At 44.9% G+C, this 20,850-nt stretch overlaps 1 protein-coding gene across 20 annotated transcripts in view; it reads right to left on the minus strand.

Moving 5' to 3' along the window:
• ATP2B2 (ATPase plasma membrane Ca2+ transporting 2) overlaps nt 1-20,850 on the minus strand; it is an 895,196-nt gene that overhangs the window by 175,274 nt on the left and 699,072 nt on the right. For all 20 annotated transcript variants that reach the window (XR_009555447.1, XM_060239903.1, XM_060239921.1 and 17 more), the window contains 2 exons: nt 19,920-20,177; nt 17,580-17,705 (listed from right to left, as the gene is read on the minus strand). Coding sequence is in view for 19 of the 20 variants with exons in the window: in XM_060239903.1 (XP_060095886.1) it covers nt 17,580-17,705; nt 19,920-20,177 (384 nt within the window). In the remaining variant the exon portion in view is untranslated. The remainder of the gene's footprint in view (nt 1-17,579; nt 17,706-19,919; nt 20,178-20,850) is intronic.

The following is a 20,850-nucleotide window of genomic DNA, read 5'->3' on the forward strand; positions in this document are numbered from 1 at the left end:
GCTGTAGCCGATTCCCATTGAGGCCAATTATGCGGCAGCCGAATACAGCTCGCCGTACACTGCCGAATAGCTATTCAGAAGTATACGGCTGTCAATGGAAAAAGCAGGAAAGTAGCTTTTGCAGCCTCAGGGGAGCTGCTTGCCTACTTTCCCGCCTTTAGTAGCCTCTTCCCGCCTTTAGTAGCCTCTTCCCGCCTCTCCCATAGCCTCCCTGGGATCAGGGAGGGGGGGGAGGGGGAAGAGGAGCCCCAGCAGCCAATCCAAAGCATGCATTTGCAAAATGCATTGCAAATGCATGCTATGCCCCATCTATGCCCCCATCAAGCCGTGCCTGTTTCAAACAGCCGATGTTCATGTCTTGTGGCTCTCAAACATCTGATGTTTATTCTATGTGATTTTTAGCATTAAGCAATTTTGACCACTCTTGGCCTAGAGGTAATGTAAAATGGGGAAAAGGTGGGGGTGGGAAGTTATATACGACAGTATGTTTGAAGTTTGGGGGTGGGAAGAAGTTTCTTCAGAGGAAAAGGCAGGTTTGGGAGAGTGCCCAGAAAGTGATGTCAAAGGAAGAAGTGGGGTTTTAGTGGAGTGTGCTGGAAGTGACATCATTGAATGAGTGGAAGTGACATCACTTGATCTTTGACCTGGAAGTGACATCACAGAAGTCTCCTGGCTCCACCCCCAAAGTCTCCTGGCTCCACCCCCAAAGTCCCCAGATATTTGTTGCGTTGGACTTGGCAACCCTACATGGCTGCCATTCAAGCTTTGCTGCAAACTTTTCCAAAACTCTGGAGAAAAGCAAGTTTGAGAAAGATTGCTGAAAAGCTGGTGAAATGCTGAGAGATGCACAGATACACCATGATGCTTTGGGGAAGTACTGATCCTGGGTCAAATAACTTATATGGAAACACCAAAAGTGAGCAAGAATACTTTAATGCCTCTACACTAAGGCCTTGTCTCAAGTAGTGCTAAGGTATTTTTTGATATTATGTCCAGCCTTAAAGCATACACAACTAATTTTAGAAATGATACTAAAGTGAGGTGTACATTTTTAATGCACCAATTAATAATGCATTGTATTTGTGAATAGTTTCTTCTCCTTCTGTTCATTAAAAACACACTGAAACATATAAACTAAAGACAACAGAGCTTTTCACATATTCCATGAGATCATTTACATAGAATGGAGTACATATAAATGATAACCTTCATTAATGTAAAAGATAGACAGGATATTTCTCTTAACCAAGGTGATTTTAAAAAATCTATAAGGGAGTGATGCCCAGGGCTAGGATATATCTTTCTGCACACATGGAATAACCTGTAGCTTGCACAAAAATATGAAATCTTTTTTTAAAAGCAGTGATGAGGCACTCTCAAAAACGCATCTTTAGAGAAAAATTGAACCCAACTGACATCTTGGACAGCCTAGTAGCTCAGGATGGTGCATGAAAAGGTTTAAAGAAAAAAGAGTAGGGATCAGACAGTGGAAGGAAACAACAACAGGAAAGGGGCATAAGAGAGATTCAGTGATTAGGGAGGTGGAGTGATGGAGAAGAAAATCTGGCAACTGGGAAAAGTTGGGGAAGGAACTTTTCACAGTTCTTCACACAGCTGATGGCTGGCTCCTGCCACCCATGCTACTGCCTGTGACTTGATGCCCATCCTTCTTATCATGCTAGAGAGAGGCCAATGGTGCCACAGGGTAATTGGGAAGTTAGAGACCCTGTCAGGTTTTATTATTCCATATATACATATAGGGTTGATATCTAAACCTCTAATATCATATATCTATGCATGATATTCTTTGAAGTATGAATCAGGTTCTTTTCCCAAGCAATGACACTTCAAACAATGTCACACACACACACACACACACACACACAAAACTTGCCCTGAGCCTGTTTGTCCAATAATTAATAAATAAATGTTTTGTATGGATTTTGTATAATGGAAGTATTACTAAAAGTAACTTTGCCCTACTTCTAATTTCAGGTAAGCAGCTACAACAGTTCTCTTTTATTGTTCCAAGTACCTTAACTAAACACATTATATTCTTTTCAGAGTATGATACTATTGTCTCCTGACTATATTCTCTATTTTTGTCAATTATGCATAACTTAATCCCCTGCCATTATAATCTCTGCTACTATCTAAATTTATCCTTCAGGCTCTTTCCCTGATATGTAACCTTTGTTATCCTATTACAATACCATACCATACAGTGACATGGAGAGAGATGTTACACATTTCAAGATGCCTTGTTATGATCGCTCCTGGCCCTTCATTATCCTTGAGACTATTATTGCATCAGGTTCTAACCATTTTTTTGTCTCTGGATCTAATGATCTGATTCTATGAGCATCTGTACCAAGCCAGAAGTTTAGAGGCCCCAACAGCATCCTCACCCCAGTGTAAATACTTTCTCTTAGCTGCAGTACATCACCTAAGTTCAGGGCTTTTTAAAGCAGGAATGCACAGGAACGCAGTTCCGTCTGGCTTGGTGTCAGGGGATGTGGCCTAATATGCAAATGAGTTCCTGCTGGGCCTTTTCTACCAAAAAAAGCTCTGCCTAAGTTTATATATTTATGGCATGGACATATCGTAACCCTTCTGCGACCAATGAGACATTTTCTGCATATTTATGTCATAGAGAAAAAACCAATGATTTCCAAAAATAAGTCTGCCAAAAAGGAAGAGCAAGCATGGGAAAGCAAGGGGGGGATTACTATTTCTTTATTTTTGTGGCCCTGAGCAGCAGTCACAATAGCAAGTAAACATAAATTTTAATGTGAAAATTTAATATACAGGTAAAATGATCACTGCAACAAAACCACTACCAAAAATGCATTAAAATCAAGGATGTATTCAAGCAAATATTATCTTAGTGCTCTGTGAAATCTAAAGAACACATAGCCTCTTACACTGGGAGCTTACTCTTATGCTCTTTCTGTTTAGGAAGAAGTGCATACTGCCAGAGAACTAAGAGTGAGTTTGAGTTGTTTTTCTCCAGGCAATGGCTGACCTGATTCCTTAATATAGCTGCCTTTTTATTTTAGAAAACTAATAAAGACTGTATGACCACAAGGTTCTTTGCTTCTAAACATACTGTTATCTTTTTATTTCAGGTCCATGCTCTGTTCTGGTGTGGATATAAAGGTCTGGGTTAAATCAAGTACTAAATCCAGAACTATACATTAAATCTGCTTCAGGAGTGGTGAACCTAGGTCTGTGCTGCATCTAGAGTCACCAAGGCCTCTGACCACAATCCCTGGAGATTTTGGGGCAGGGCCTGGGGAGGGTCACAGCTGACCTGGAAGTGAGATTACTTCCAGACAACACAAAGGAACTCTCCATAATGTCTATACGGTTAAAAAAACACATGAAGGTTACGGGGATTCTTAGACCTTCAATCAAAAGTTACATTACTTCCAGGTCAGATGCTATTCCTCTCCTTTTTCTCCCACCACAAATATTGACAGTGGTGGAAATGTGAGTGCAGGAGGAGGGCATCATTCTCTGCAAGTGATCACTTAGTAAACCTAGCTGTATAATCTCAGATTGCAAAATAAATCTCTCTACACAGAAAGCTGTACATCAGATGGGAAACTAGCTGTCAAACTTCATGGCCTGAGATTGTTTTCCAATGTGGAGTGATCTATTTTTAGCTGAGGAACATTGTCATTCAGTGAAGCCCCACCTTCACTCTGAAGTTGCACCAGACACAAGTTTATCACATCAGTAAGAAATAGGAGTTATGTTGTCTTCAAGGTTAAGGAAGAGAATGAACTTTGAAGAATGACATCTCCAGCAACTTACACTAATAATATCGCAATGAAGCATTTTTCAAATAAAACAAAATATGGCCAGGATTTAGTAGGGTGAGGAAACAGAGGCAGACTCTGATAAATATGGAAAATCATCCATCATATCATTTCCTTCATTTGAGAAGCAAGTCCGATATATTATCAGGTTTGCACACTCACAGTCACAGAACCTTTATTGGCATAACAACAACAGTATCAAATCAAGGAAGCAGGGGAAAAGGTGGTTAATTAAACATTCTAAACAGACTTCTCCTCTTATAAGCACAGTAAAGGAAGTTTGCCACCACTTCGATGGTTTCAGCCTTATTTGAGGCTAGTAAGCTTACTATCTTATTTTCATCAGATTTACCCTCCAAGGATTGCAATATAGAATCCAGATAGGATGCACATAAATCACAGTAGAATCTACAGGTTAAAAGTACATGGTCTGTTCCTTCAGTTTCCTTCAGCCCACAGGGACATAATCTACCAAGGAATGGTATTTTTTAAACCTCCCAAATAGCACGGCAGAACAAAGCACATTAAAACGGGCTAACATAAACGCCCTTCGAATATGGGGGTCAATCAAACAAGAAAAATACTCTGTAAGTGAACCACTAAAAGAAATCACTCATTGCATGGGAGAGCAACACCCAGAAGCGAGACTTCTAAGGTCTTGAATCTCCATGTCAATTAATCTCTGTTTAATCATGACAAAAGCATGCTTCTCTGAAAAAAGGGTCAGATCATCGATGCTAAGCCCCATTTATGTGATTTTCTCCTCAATGTGGGTCAACCAATCAGATAGATAAGATTCATGCGGCATATGTGCAATGAGACTATTAGGCCCGCATCTGAAATGAAGATGCAGCCAAAATTTGAAAGTTAAAATCCATGCCTTTGTGGCTAAATGTCTCTGGTTTGCCTCAAGGCATATTGCTGCATAAGGTACACAAGCTGGAAGCCCTAAAATTTTCCTAAGAAATTTAGATTGGACTCTTTCAACTGTTTCATTAAGGGCGGAAACCCAATTGGGGCACCATATAATAGTTTGGCACATATTTTATAGTTGAACACTTTAGGAACAGCAGGTATAAATTGGTTCCCCTTAGTATAGAAAAAATGGGAGATTGTGAGTTCACTGCTATTCACAGATCTTACCACTTCCTTAATATGAGTGGCCCAATTAGCATTGTAGTGGAAATGAATACCAAGATATTTGAAGCTCTTCACCTGTTCAATGGGGTTTCCTCGTATAGTCCATTTGAAAGGCTTCCAACTCTGACCGAACACAATAATTTTGGACTTATCAGAATTCAGGGAAGCTTGTTCTTATCACAATAAACTAAAATGCACGTTAGCATCTTTTTCATCCCAACTTTTGAAAGTAAGAAGATAACAGCATCATCAGCATATAGCAATAGCGGGATATGTCTCTTCCCTAATATGGAGTAATGTCCATTAACTAGGCTTCCCAATCCCCAGGTCCCAGCAGGGGATCCCCCAGTTTTACAGGCTTCCCCCTGCCCCCAGCCAGCTGGCCGACGGGGAGAAGCCACGCCCCCACAGCCACCAGTACCTCTAGATCTCCTGCAGGTTAGGAAACCTGCAAACAAGTCCTGTTTTAAAATGCCTCTTTGTGTGTGTGTGCCAGGAAACAAGAAGTACTTCATGGGAAAAGGTCAGAAGCAGAGCCTCCATTTGTTTTGCTTTCATTTCACAGCAAGTAAGAGTGTGTGCATGTGTGAGAGAGAGCAGCGTAGTCCCTGTAATTGTCAGATGTCGTTGTGGAGGAACCAGACCCAGTGAGAGAGAGAAAGAGTACTTTTCAGAAGTTTTTGTAGGGGAGGCAGTAATAGTGTGCGTTTGTCTCTGTGCTTGTTTTGCATTGTTTTCAGAGTCTTTGTATAGGAGCCTGTTTATGGGATAGAGGAAAACTCCACCTCTCTCTCTTTTGTTTGCCTGTGTTAGGCTAACGAACAGCAGTTCCTGTGAGTAAAGCCCCACAAAAGATCACAAAAATGTGAGCTTGCAAACTCTGAATTTGGCTGCTTTTTGTGTGTTTACACTTTCATTTACTAGAATTGCAGCTATTGGGGGATGAGGAAATGATGCTATTCAGGTGAACTGCACTGCTGTATTTTTATACATTTATTTTGGAAATGGGAAAGCCTGGCTCCGCCCAAAGTCTCCTGGCTCCACCCCCGAAGTCCCCAGATATTTTCTGAATTATACTTGGCAACCCAATCATTAACACAACTCATAAAGGGTGCCAAATCATTTTTTAAAAGGTTGAACAATATAGGGGCCAAAATACAGCCTTGCTTGACATCCACTGTAATTGCAATCTTAGAAATTAGGTCTCCATCTTTCGAACACCTAACCTGGCAAGTGGTTTCATAGTAAAGTTTTTTTTATCAGGAAAAGCAAACACTTATCAATCCCCATATTGCTTAGTTTCTTCCACAGAATGTCCCTGGGCACTGAATCAAAAGCTCCCTTAAGGTCTAAGAAGGCTGTGTATAATTTAGGTCCTTTGCTTTTCCTATATTTATTTACTAGATGACTAAGGACTTACCCTGACAAAAGCCAATTTGTTCCGGCCCCAGGATTTGCTGCTCTAGCATCCAAGATTTAAGTTTACTGGCCAAGTGATTGGCATACAGCTTCCCCATAATTCATAAGAGACTGATCAGTCTATAGTTATTTGAGAGCTGAGGGTCTCCTTTTTTAAAGATGGGGTACTAAAATAGCATTCTTCCATTCTTCTGGTATTATGCCAAACCTATCTATGGCTGTAAAAAGGGCTGCTAGGAATGGGGCCCACCACTGTGGAAAAGCCTTGATAGCCTCAGGGGGGAATAGCATCGAGCCCAGGGGCTTTTCCCAGTTTAAATGCTACAATTAGGGATTCAGTCTCCTCAATCTGAACTGGAGCCCAAATTGGACTATCATCCAGGCAGAAGCCAAATTCCTCTTCAGGAGTGCACACTCCTCCTCTTCTCCTGCACAGGGCATGACTGAAGTTTTCTGATTTTTGAAACCTTTGATCTATTTCTATGCTTGGATCACACCTATAAGGTTAAATAAATCGGGTGATTTTTTTCCCCAAGTCCTTTCACCCAAATAGGGTGGTAGCTGAACACTGGCAACTGGCAAGATGTTTAGGGGGTAGGGGCATGTACATTGGTGTCATGGAGAGGCTGGGATGTCACTTCTGGCACAAACCTGGAATTCATGTTGTCATGTCAGTGAAATTCCTGCTTCTCCCCATTTATCTTTCAATGCTCTAGTGAGTAGCAGCAAATGCCAGGGCCGGAGGGCTCATGATCTGGTCACCCTTTACTCACAGCAGCCCCAAATACCTTCAATCCCTCCGTGTCATTCCTTAGAGCTTGGGGACTCCCAGGAGTAGCTTGGGAAAGGAATCAAAGGTCTCCCACAGGAATGGCTAATCAGGCAAAATTAGGGTTCCCAAATCCCCCGCTAGGCCTGGAGACCCTTGATTTGGAGCCTCCTCCCCCCGCTGGCCATAAAAGGGAAAGCGGGGGGAGGGAAGGGGGAGAACGGCAGCCCTTCCCACCCAGCCCCGATGGCAGCAGCCAGAGCTCTTCCGTTTTCTCAGGCTGCTTCCCGCCCCCAGTCAGCTGGCCGGTGAAGGGAGGGGAGCCCAGCCACGCCCCCAAAGGACCATGTGCCTTTGCACCTCCGGAGGTGAGTGAGTTCTGCCGGCTTCCTATTCCATGCCATAAAGTGCCCAGCTGGTGTGCCTGTGTTGCTGTGAGAAGCTGGCAGCAACTCATGAGTACAGAGTCCCCTGCATCAGATTTGCCAGAAACGGGGGGGGGCAGGGGGGAGGGGGAGGGGGGTGGAGAGGGAAACGTCTTCTCATAGGGTATAATGGGGAATTGATCTGGAGGTTTCGGGGGCTCTGGGGGAGCTGTTTTTTTAGGTAGAGGCACCAAATTTTCAATATAGTATCTAGTGCCTCTCCCCAAAGTATCCCCCAAATTTCAAAATGATTGGACCAGGGGGTCCAATTCTATGAGCCCCAAAAGAAGGTGCCCTTATCCTTCATTATTTCCTATGGAAGGGAGACATTTAAAAAGGTGTGCTGTCCCTTTAAATGTGATGGCCAGAACTCTCTTGGAGTTCAATTATGCTTGTCACACTCTTGTTCCTGGCTCCGCCCCAATGTCTCCTGGCTCCACCCCCAAAGTCCCCAGATATTTCTTGAATTGGACTTGGCAACCCTAGGCAAAATTGCTTCCCTTCTCAAACTTGCAGAAATTCTAGGCTTGATCCAAGCCCTAATTTGTTCTGAGATCCAATTGTGGGCACCATTATAAATTAGAAATTCTGAAATCTTAATCCTGATATAGAATATAAATTACTGACAATGAGTCAACCAGTCATATCATCCCAATCATATCATGCTATGGTAACCATGTTTATCAGAGGAGAGACTGCCTTGAGAGAAACAATTTGTTCATCTCACTCATTACCGGCTATTCTGATGAGTAACTGCTTCCACACAGTATCACGGCAACATCAGCAAATTGCATATAGCCTCTGCATTTTTGACTTTGTGAATGAAGTGGAGAAAATAAAATGGGCAATATTTGCCATGCCAAACATTTGCTGTTGTTTTTGCAGGCCTAGGAAGCCATTCTGTTTGTCAACAACTCCTAGTAGTAGGTCTGTTACTGAACATAAACAGTTTATATACTTTATGCTGAACCAGACTAATGAGCCATCCCACTGAATATTTTTGTTTTGATTGGCAGCAGCTTTCTGGCATGATACAGCAGTCAGTATGTCAGACTCAAACCTGGGCGGAGCAGGTTCAAATCTCCACTCTGTTATGGAATCTAGGACCAGACACCTCTCTCAACCTAACCTACCTCATGGGGTTGTTACAAGGACAAAATGGGGAAAGAGATGTTGTAAATCAGGGGTCCCACTGATTTTTGTTTTGAATATTTTTGTTTTGATTGGCAGCAGCTTTCTGGCATGATACAGCAGTCAGTATGTCAGACTCAAACCTGGGAGGAGCAGGTTCAAATCCCAACTCTGTTATGGAATCTAGGACCAGACACCTCTCTCAACCTAACCTACCTCATGGGGTTGTTACAAGGACAAAATGGGGAAAGAGATGTTGTAAATCAGGGGTGTCAAACTCATTTGTTATGAGGCACAGATCTGACATAAAAGAGACCTTGTTGGGCTGGGCCATGTGTGTCATAAAATATAATGGCAGGTAGCGGAGATATAAACTTTATAAAGCATACAGAGAAACACAAAGTTTTTTAAAAACTTAAAATAAGACATGCTTAAAACATTAGCATCTGTTGGTCTTAAAGGTGCTTTCTTTGTATCTCTCCTGTGTGATCCGGGGAACTGGGCAGAGGAAGTTCTGGCTCTTTCCTTCCTTCCCCAGGGGAACAGGAGGAGCCTCAGCCAATAGAAGAAAAGCTTGGCACAGTAGTTCTGCTGTGCAATTGAGAGAGCCTGACAAAGTAAGCTATCCCTCCCCCCTCCTCCCCAAGGGGGCAGCCTCAGCCAATGGAGAAATAGAGGCTTTGCTCTGTAGCTCTGCGATTGAGCAAGCCTGGCAAAGCAAGCTGTGATGCAGAAGGAAGCAAGAGAGAAGGAGAAGGAAGAAGATGACAGCCAGTTGTTCAGGAGCCTGATAGGAGTCCTCTGGGGGCCACATTCAGCACCTAGGTCACATGTTTGACACCAGGGCTGAATCTAGGGGGGGGGCAGAGTGGGGTGCTTGCCCCAGATGCCACTGGAGGGGGGGTGCCAAATTGAGTATGGAGTCCACCTATTCTATGGGCCCATAAGGTAGAATGAGCCCATAAGAGGGCACCATTTTTTAATTTTGCCCCCCCCTCAAAAAACATGTAGATCCAGTCCTGTTTGACATCACTGAGTAAACCGTATTGAATCCTTGGGTGGAGGGAAGTACCTAAATAACTAAATAATTTCAGGCAGGCAGAAAGTGATTGTAAGGAGTTCCATTTACTGGAAACATCAGAGATCAACCCTGGCATCTACTGCATGTAAAGAATCTACTTGAAATCTCTTGCCTGCTCTCTAACTATGACTGCTCATCATGTCTCCAATAGTATAGTCCAAAACACAGTTCTGCCATGCTGAAGTGAATGGAAAAACTCCATTGATTCTAATGGTTCTGATGATGCCTTAGGCAGCAATTGTAAGTACATTTACTTGGGAACAAGTTCTCCTCAAGTGTGTTTGGGCTTGTGATCCGAATAAGTGTGTTTGGGCTTGTGATGCAAGTCTTATCAGTCAGGGAACAGAATGAAAAGCATAATTATTAGCCCCAGGGCTTTTTATTTGAGCAGGCATGCACAGGAACACAGTTGTGGCTGGCTTGGTATCAGAAGGTGTGGCTTGATATGCAAATGAGTTCCTCCTGGGCTTTTTCTACAAAAAAAGCCCTGCGTGAAACAATAAGAACATAAGAACATAAGAGAAGCCATGTTGGATCAGGCCAACGGCCCATCAAGTCCAACACTCTGTGTCACACAGTGGCAAAAAAATTTATATACACACTTACACTGTGGCTAATAGCCACTGATGGACCTGTGCTCCATATTTTTATCTAAACCCCTCTTGAAGGTGGCTATACTTGTGGCCGCCACCACCTCCTGTGGCAGTGAATTCCACATGTTAATCACCCTTTGGGTGAAGAAGTACTTCCTTTTATCCATTTTAACCTGTCTGCTCAGCAATTTCATCGAATGCCCACGAGTTCTTGTATTGTGAGAAAGGGAGAAAAGTACTTCTTTCTCTACTTTCTCCATCCCATGCATTATCTTGTAAACCTCTATCATGTCACCCCGCAGTTGACGTTTCTCCAAGCTAAAGAGCCCCAAGCGTTTCAACCTTTCTTCAATGGTGATGTCAGGGGCTGTGGTCTAATATACAAATGTGTTTCTGCTGGACTTCCTCTACAATAAAGCCCTGATTAGCCCTATTTGACACAATTATTATCACAATGTATAATAATCTAGTTTTTAAATGCTTTATAAAATGTAACCATTACTTAATCTAAATATAAAATACTTGCACTGCTACTTAAAAACAATAAATCATAACTAATTTACTCTTTATTATTTCAAACTTTAAAGGCTAACGATAACACTGTGGCATGAATTTTTATGGGACAGAGTTCACTTTGTCAGAGACATGAAGTAATATCTTCAGTTGACCAGACATTGAATCTAGCAGAGTGCACTACAGGCTAAATATAGAGGAGATAGGCTGCTTGCTTCATTATCAAGTCTTTAACAATATAGCTCTCCCCTATTTTACTTTCCAAAGTGATTCTAACAGTTTGATACATAGAGAAACAAAGCACATCCTTTTTTCAGGTTACTTCCTGCAAGCATGGTATCTTAAAAATACTGTTAAAAACTTCAGCAATGCTACTTATCTTAACATTACATATCTCTCCCCCCCACCACCAATTAGGTCCAACAAAACAACTTGCTATAGAGGTGATTTTCTCCTGGAGTACATTTATCCTGTATATCCCCCCCACACACACACACACAACAAAGTTGATAAACTATTAAGGACTCCATTTGCATCACTTTGTAACTATTCTTAGCAATCACTATTCTTGCTTTTCATCTCCAGTACATGAGTCAGGAATAGCCAAACCAAGACAGCAGCCAAAGAAGGCATTTCATCCATCCTAGTGGTTTGTGCCAAGAAACAGATCACAACAACCAAGAATATGAAAATTAGAAACCAACCTAATACATCTCAATGCACTTGCCTGTGACAGGCTTATAAAACTGTATCTTTAAAAAGACAGCTAGTTTGAGTTTCCCAATTTGTGTTGTCTAAAAAGATTCATAGTCATAGAAGGCAGATGTGACATCAGAAATTTCTGCAACAAGATAACATATCTTGCAGCTGTTATCTATTATAATCTAGATCGTTTCACATTATCAACACCAACTGCCTGTAACTTTGGCAGGACTACATTCAGGCTACCCACCTGAATCTGCTTTTGTAAAGTTAGTCCTGTTTCATTTTTGCATTGACACTTAGGCTGATAAGGAACATTAGGAAAAGAAAACCATCAAGTTATATTATCCGGCAAATTCCTGTTCTGTGATCATCGACAAAGAGAAACAGGCAGGGTTGGATCTGGGGGGGGGGGGGGGGCAGAGAGGGCTGCTTGCCCTGGGCACCGAGAGGGAGGGGGGCGCGAACTTGGGTATGGAGTCCATTGTATTCTATGGGACAATAAGATAGAATGGCCCATAAGGGGGGTGGCGTCATTTTTTAATTTTGCCCCCCCCCCCAAAAAAAAACATGTAGATCTGGTCCTGCAGGCACAGAATTTATTCTTTTTGTCATTAGTGTCAATTTTTCATATGTTTCAAGTAGGAGTAGGCAGTCCTCCATGCAGAGCTTAATTAGTAGTACCCAATATTTTAAAACACCGGCTATGCCTAACAAAGCTGTACCACTGAAAGAAAGAAGAAGGAAGGAATTATATGGTGGTGATAACATGGAGGCTGCATTTAGCTGACATAATCATTAGTCATTGTCAGACTTTTAAAATTATTTTTTAAATAATACTAGGGATTTTTGCTACAATTGCCTTGTTTTTTAAAAAACAGACACTTTTTTTGTGAGTGTACATAGGATATCAATGCATCACAAAGGGCCCTGATGTTAAAGACAAAGGATTTTATACATTTTATATTGCTGGTCTAGCAACTTACTGAACTCACTTCAGGCTATTGTTCACATTTTTACTCTTCCTTTTCTCCAAGGAGTCCAAAACACCATACATGATTTTTTGTTCCTCCTGTTCTGGAATTATAGTTGTGAGGACAAACCAACTCCAATTTGCCCAGGTACCTCTATTGTAGAGAACTAGAGGCTTTATGTTATGTCTTGAAACCTAAGCTAATGTACCACATGGCGATCGCTACAGAGGCGACCCAGGGAAACCCACGGGTCCCCAGATGTAGCTCGCTAGATGCCCTGCCCATCAAGATCTGTGGCGGGAAGTTTGACTGGCCAGGATTGGACTGGTCAGACTGGGGGGCAGTTCCGGGGAATGTATATAAGTGGGACCCGGCCCGCGTGTTCCCTCTCTTGTAATGTACCACCGAATAAAGCATGTTGCCTTCTACCCGTCTCATAACTCAGTACATTACAGTGACAAAGAGGATGGGATCCTAGCCAGGTAACTCCCGAAGAGGGACTTTGAGGAGCTGGCCGGAGACGAAGTAGGCACACCGTCTAGGGAGATGGAAGCACCTGCCGCCGCAGCCACCATGGCTAACCCCGCTAAACCGGAGAGGTGGGAGACCTACATGGAGCAGGTCAATTGCTACCTTCGAGCAAACATGATAACGGATGGCAGCCGTAAGAGAGACATGCTCCTGAGTGTCTGCGGTGAGGCCACATTCGAGATCGCCAAGGGTCTCTCGGCCCCCGCGAGGATCATGGAGAAGACGTACGAGGAGATAGTCCGACTTCTTACTGGGCACTTCTTGCCCCAGCCCTCAATCATCGCCCACCGATTCCTCTTCCACAAGAGGGACCAAGAGGCAGGAGAGATGGCAGCCGAATACCTGGCCACTCTCTGCCAAATTGCGGGAAACTGTAGCTTCGACAAGCTAGAGGAGGCCCTGAGGGACCGTTTTGCCTGGGGCCTGAGGGACGAAAGACTACAGCAAAAGCTCTTCGCAAAGGAAGAGCTCACCCTCCAGGGTGCCTTCAACGAGGCCACCACGTTCGAGAGAGCCACTAAAGCTTTCCACAACCCGCGGGCAGAAGCCGTCCACCAGGAGGAGATGGCGCTGAGCCACCCAGAGGAGGAGGAGACGCACCAGCTACGCCGCCAACCAGGGATGGGACCGAGAGCGACCCAGCGGCCACGAGCGATGGAGAAACCAACCATCACCAAGTGCGCAAGCTGCGGGGATCCGCACGAGCATCGGGACTGCCCCTATTGCAACGTGGACTGCAGGAATTGCGGGGAAATGGGCCACATTGCGTGGGCTTGCCGGGCCAAGTCCGCCCACAGACACCAGTCCACCAACCAAGACTCGACCGAGGACTACTCGACCGCCTCGATCAGCCTGCAGGTAATGAACTTGCCCAGCAATACCCCCAACAAGGTTAAGGTATCGATCAGGATTGAGAGCAGCCCCTGCCTGATGGAACTGGACTCGGGCTCCTCCATCTCCATAATTTCGGAGGAGTCCCTAAGAAAACTGTGCCCACGTGGCCGGCCCAGGCTGCGACCAGCTGGTTTCATACTACAGGACTTCCAAAAGAACCCCGTACAGATCTTGGGATGGGCCACGGTGACGGTGGAGTTTAAACGCTTTAGGGGAAAACTGGATATACTTGTGGTTAAATGCCAGCTCACCACACTGCTGGGCCTGGCCTGGTTTTGACCATCGGGAATTCAGATCGTGGGGGTGCAGCAGCTGGGGACGAAGGGGTTTGAGCATGTGTGCAGGGAATTTCCAGAGGTGTTTGATGGGGCCCTAGGGTGCTACAAGGGTCCTCCAATATCCTTACCCCTTGACCCCCACATACGGCCGATACGGCTAAAGGCCAGGTGGGTTCCGTTCGCTCTGAAGCCCAAAATTGAAACAGAGCTGGACCGCTTCACAGCCCAGGGAGTGCTAAAACTGGTTCCCTATGCCACATGGAAAACCCCAATAGTAAACCCGTTGAAGCCAAATGGGGACGTTCGCATATGTGCTGATTACAACTGCACCATAAACAAGGCACTACAAGATAACCCCTACCCCGTCCCAGTAGTCAGTCACGTTTTGGCAGCACTAGCGAGGTCAAAAATTTTTGGGAAGCTGGGCTTGGCCCAGGCGTACCAGCAGTTCCCAGTGGACACCAAGACGGCAGAAGCCCAGACCATAGTGACCCACAGGGGAGCTTTTAGGGTGCGGCGGTTGCAATTTGGGGTGAGTGTGGCTCCGGGGGTCTTTCAGAGCCTGATGGATTCTCTTCTCAAAGGAATCTCCGGGGTGCAACCGTTTTTCAACGATGTCCTGATCGCCGCACCAGACGCGGAGGATTTCAGCAACCGTCTGCGAGAGGTATTCCGCAGATTCCAGGTGGCCAGACTGAAAGTCAAGCAGGAAAAGTGTTCCCTCAGGGTGCCGAGGGTGGAGTTCTTGGGGTTTGCTGTGGACGCTGCAGGGATCCACCTGATGGCCGACAAAACCAAGGCCATAGTGGATGCCTCGGCCCCCACATGCAAGGTGGAGCTACAAAGTTTCTTGGGGTTATTAAATTTTTATAATTCATTTTTGCCCCACAAAGCGGCCATAGCAGAACCCCTCCACAGGCTCTTAGATAAAAATGCCCCGTGGGTCTGCGGAAAGAAGCAGGCAGACACTTTTCAGGCAGTCAAGGAGCTCCTCGTATCCAATAACGTGCTCCACCATTTTGACGAAGCCCTGCCGATGGTCTTAGCATGCGATGTGTCACCGTACTGGGTGGGCGCCGTCCTGGGTCACCAACTCCCGGATGGAAGGGAGGTCCCGATAGCATATTACTCCAGGACCCTGACCCCCGCAGAGCGCAACTATGCCCAGATTGATAAGGAGGCCTTGGCAATCGTGGCGGGGGTGCATAAATTTAATGACTACCTGTACAGTAGACGTTTTACGATCACCACGGATCACAAGCTGCTCCTGGGACTCCTCGCCCCAGATTGCCAGACACCACAGATTCTGTCGCAGAGCGTCCTGCGGTGGAATCAGTTCCTGAACTCTTATTCGTATGCCCTGGTCCACCGCCCGGGCATGGCGATGGGTCACGCGGACCCCCTCAGTCACCTGCCTCTGCCCTCCATGGACCCGGACCCGGCCCCAGCCCACCATGTGATGCTCATTGAAACGCTACCGGAGAGACCCCTCCACGCCGCTGAGGTAGCAAAAGCCACTGGGCAGGACAAAATACTCATGCGGGTTCTCGACTGGGTGGGGAGGGGAAACAGGCCGAAGAATTCAGGACATTCACAACACGCAGGGAAGAACTCTCCACGCACAAGGGGTGTCTTCTCTGGGGAAGCAGGGTGGTAGTCCCCCCCCCATTGCAGAAACAAGTGCTGGAGGTCCTACACGAAACTCATCCTGGGATTGTACGGATGAAGGCCCTAGCACGCAGTTATGTATGATGGCCAGGGATGGACGAAGAGATCGAGGGGTGGGTTCGAAGGTGCCAAGCCTGCCAGGAGTCCCGGCCCGAACCACCCAGTGCCCCGGTCCACCACTGGGAAGCCCATAGGAGGCTGTGGTCGAGGTTACATATTGACTTTGCAGGGCCATTTCAGGACCAAACATTCTTTATTCTGGTGGACGCTTACACCAAGTGGCTGGAAGTTATCCCTGTAGCCTCCACCTCAATGGCGGCGGCAGTCCAAGCGTTGCGCTGGGTCCTTTGCACACACGGGATTCCTGACACCATCGTCTCAGATAATGGGACCGCATTCACCTCCCGGGAATTCCAGGAGTTCTTGCAGAGATACCTAATAAAGCATATATGGTCCGCCCCCTTCCATCCGGCCACCAACGGCCAAGCAGAGCGGAAGGTATGCACCACAAAAGAGGCCCTGGGACGCATAGTACAGGGGGACTGGGACCACCGCCTGGCCGCCTTCTTATTTGATATTAGAATCACCCCCAACCCAGTCACTGGGTGAGCCCAGCCGAGTTGTTAATGGGAAGGAAGCTGATCACAAGGTTAGACCGGTTGCATCCTGACCGGGCCACCGACCTCCGCAGCTCTCCCAAGATCAGGGAAGCAGCTAGGGGGTTCTTTCCGGGGGATCCAGTGTATGCAAGGAACTACGCTAGCGGCCCCAAGTGGGTAGCGGATCAGCTGCTGCGTGTGACCGGCTCCCGCCACTGCAACGTCTCAACGGAGGGGAGCAAAATCATGCGGAGGCATACAGGTCAGATGCGCCACCGCACCTTGCCGGAAGAGCCAGCTGTAGTATAGAACGAGGATGAACCAACAGCTGCACCCACACTGAGAGCTACCCTGCCCCTGCCGACCGCTCTGACCGATCGGGCGGAAGAGCAGCACCGGGGCAGGGGCGACCCCCCAGGAGTAGGGGCACCAGAAGGGCAACAGGTGGCGGACAGCCATAGGCTGCCGCTACTCCCACGCGGGGAAACCGCCGCCCCGTCCACCACAGCAGCCACGGCCCCGGCAGCCCCGGTGACCGCTCCTACTTCACAAATAACTCCAAGGAGGTTGACCAGGGAATGCAAGGCCCCCGCTTACTTGCAAGACTATGTGTCCTGAACTAGGGGGGAGGAGTGTTACGTCTTGAAACCTAAACTAATGTACCGCATGGCGATCGCTACAGAGGCGACCCAGGGAAACCCACGGGTCCCCGGATGTAGCTCGCTAGACGCCCTGCCCATCAAGATCTGTGGCAGGAAGTTTGACTGGCCAGGATTGGACTGGTCAGACTGGGGGGCAGTTCCGGGGAATGTATATAAGTGGGACCCGGCCTGCGTGTTTCCTCTCTTGTAATGTACCACCAAATAAAGCATGTTGCCTTCTACCCGTCTCGTAACTCAGTACATTACACTTTATAAACAAGGAAACTTTCGATAACTTCATTCATTAGTTCACCATGAAGTGAATTAAACAAGTGACAACAAAGCAGTCAGAGAGAACCTCTTTAGAAGCCAAAATATTTAATTGAATTCTCCTTACCAGAAAGCAACATTGGATCTTTGTCAACAGATTTGCGAACTTGATCTGACTCTCCAGTTAAAGAGCTTTCATCAATCTTAAGGTCATTTCCTTGAATAAATACCCCATCAGAAGGTAGAAGGTCACCTATTTTTAAAAACAAAATATGGGGAAATAACATGGATTCAAGCCGTAATGCAAGAATTTTTACTGCAATCACAAACATACAAATTTCAAAATATATTATAGTATTTAATGCTAAAGTTAAATCTACTTCACACATTTGATCAAAAGCAGCATTCCTAAATTGGGTCCAACAATATCCATCATTTGCTAGCTTGGACTTATATTTCTTCATGCAAACATATATCTAAGGAAAATTAAAGCTTTTCCTATGGAGAAAAATATCTTCTGTGAGCCACCCCTTGGTAAATTAGAAAACTATGATTATTTGCTTCACCATTTTTTGTAACTCATTACAAAACCTTCTGAGGTTTTCCACTACATGAAATGCATGCATTCCAGGTTTAAGTTTCTCCAAAAAATAATCTATTTCATCAATATGTTATTGTTACAATACTGATGACACATGAGCCAGTTTCAATAATTTTAGCTACAGTTTCGAATTAGGGGTGCCAACCTCCAGGTGGTAAGCAACCAAATGAGAAAACACAGATTGAAAGAAAAAGCAAACAGCTACCAAGTCAACAAAGCCTCAACTACAAAGTAAACACATTATATTATACAAATTATACAGAATTATTCACAAAATAATATCCAGAATATGCATTACATACAACAAAATTGTGTACGCAGGGATACTGTGTACAATTCTGGTCACCGCACCTCAAAAAGGATATAGCTTTGGAAAAAGTCCAGAAAAGGGCAACTAGAATGATTAAAAGATTGGAACATTTTCCCTATGAAGAAAGGTTAAAACGCTTGGGGCTCTTTAGCTTGGAGAAACGTTGACTGCGGGGTGACATGATAGAGCTTTACAAGATTATGCATGGGATGGAGAAAGTAGAGAAAGAAGTACTTTTCCCCCTTTGTCACAATACAAGAACTCATGGGCATTCGATGAAATTGCTGAGAAGTCGGGTTAAAACGGATAAAAGGAAGTACTTCTTCACCCAAAGGGTGGTTAACATGTGGAATTCACTGCCACAGGAGGTGGTGGCAGCTAAAAGCATAGCCAGCTTCAAGAGGGGGTTAGATAAAAATTTGAAGCAGAGGTCCATCAGTGGCTATTAGCCACAGTGTGTATATATATAATTTTTTTGGCTACTGTGTGACACAGAGTGTTGGACTGGATGGGTCATTGGCCTGATCCAACATGGCTTCTCTTATGTTCTTAAATCACAATTGCACAGAACAAAACAGAGAATACAACAGTCTCCACATAGGTAAGTCTTTCACGGTTGTACCAAATCAACCTTTCTTTAAGATGGATATCTTCTGTTCTGGAAAATTTAATGTAGAGGAATCCAAAGTAGAAAATGTCTACCAGGCTTGGCTTCAGTTTAACTTGGTTTCAGCATCAGCTAACATGCAAACTGGGATTCTACGCCTCGTTTCGCCAGAGCTTTTTCCAAGCTATATCCTTAATGGAATGCTCTATTAAGGAATATTAAGGAATATCTATCTTGGGGAACACGGTGGAATGGAGTTCCAGAACCTCTTTGTGGGAAAAAAAAATCTCAAAAAATGTTTAAAGTTCATAAGGGGCACCCCATGTGTTTCTCCTTTATTTCCCTCTTGAGAGCTCTGGCACCTCTTCTTCCAGAAAAAAAAGCCCTGGTCATATGCCCTGATCAAGATTAGTGTGAGATCAAATGCACAAATATGGGGGCATTGCTGGTGGAAGTCAGTCCAAGTAAACAAAGAAATGTGACAATGTATGGAACACCTCTGCCTATTGAGATGAATGGGAAAGCTGCTCCAATTGTTGAAGTGTATTGAGTCCTCATCAAATAATCAACCACCTACAAACTTTGTGAAACTCGTTGTACTAGTTTTAACAATGCAAGGCAGTTGCCTATTTCCTGGTGTCTATGAGTTAGCTACAGATACGTAACAGAGATACAGTAAAATGTAGCCCTTTCCTTGTCTTCCCTATGTCAGCACTACTTATCTTTTTTCACAGTGGAATTGAATCACTGGAATACCATCACAAATAACAAATTAGCTGGTATATATTGGTTTTCTCCGTGTTGTCCTTCACTATTTCATATTCTATTCTCACTTCTTCATTGCTATAATGGTTATTCCCTGTTGCATTATTCAATATGCCAAAAAAGCAGTTCTGTTGACTCAGAGACATATTTTCAAGAACATACATAGACAAACAAGGAAACTTACCATATTTGATCTGTGCAATGTCACCAACTACTATCTCTGCTACTGGGATCTGAATAACTTGTGCACCCCGGACCACAGTAAATTTCTGTTCTTGCTCAATACGACTTTGAAGTCCACGAAATTGCTTCTCTTTGCTCCAGTCATTAAAGGCAGTGACCAGTACCACACAAATAACAGAGAGGAGGATGGCAGCACCTTCAATCCAGCCAGCTTCTGCCTCCCCTTCATCTTCAGCTCCTCCTGATGCAGCAGCACAACCTTTGGAATGCAAAAAAGCAAGTTGCTTTTTATTTTCATTTAATATGGTCTTATACATTTAAATATAACATAACAGAATGCCTGCTATAATGCTGTGAATATGTCCTGTTTAAAACAGTGCTTATAGGACACAATAATGTTGTACCCCTTCCTCTTGCTAATACGTAAATCCAGAAGCATTGGCTGGGCCTGAAATAGGCTTGCCAGCCTCCAGGTCCGGGAGGGGGATCCCTTGGTTATGCAGGCTCCTCCCCACCACTGGCTAGCTGGTCAATGGAGAGAAAACCCATCCCAAAAGCCCTAATGTGCCTATAAATCTCAACAGGACATTATCTCAAACTGATTATCTCAGTAGGACTGAAAGCTGTATGTGGGGGGGGGGGGTGAGCAGGCAGAGCCACATGGTTCTTCCTGGTGAGTGTGTGAGAGAGGAAGAGAGCACAGCCTCTCTGTTTCTTTTGCATTTGTTTCAGAAGTCAGGTGTTTATACTAAAAATGGGTAGGAGCTCCGGAACCTCTAAATTTTATTGTGCTCCTTCTTTCTTAACCCCCCCCCCCCACTTGCTTCTGGGCTCCATTGTTCAAACCCCCTTTGAGACTTTTGCTGAATTCTAAGATCTGACAAATTTTCTAATATTTCCCCCCTTAAAAATGGGAAAATAACCAAAACATA

The sequence above is a fragment of the Heteronotia binoei genome, chromosome 5 (assembly GCF_032191835.1).
Source record: "Heteronotia binoei isolate CCM8104 ecotype False Entrance Well chromosome 5, APGP_CSIRO_Hbin_v1, whole genome shotgun sequence".
In the NCBI taxonomy this organism is placed as follows: domain Eukaryota; kingdom Metazoa; phylum Chordata; class Lepidosauria; order Squamata; family Gekkonidae; genus Heteronotia; species Heteronotia binoei.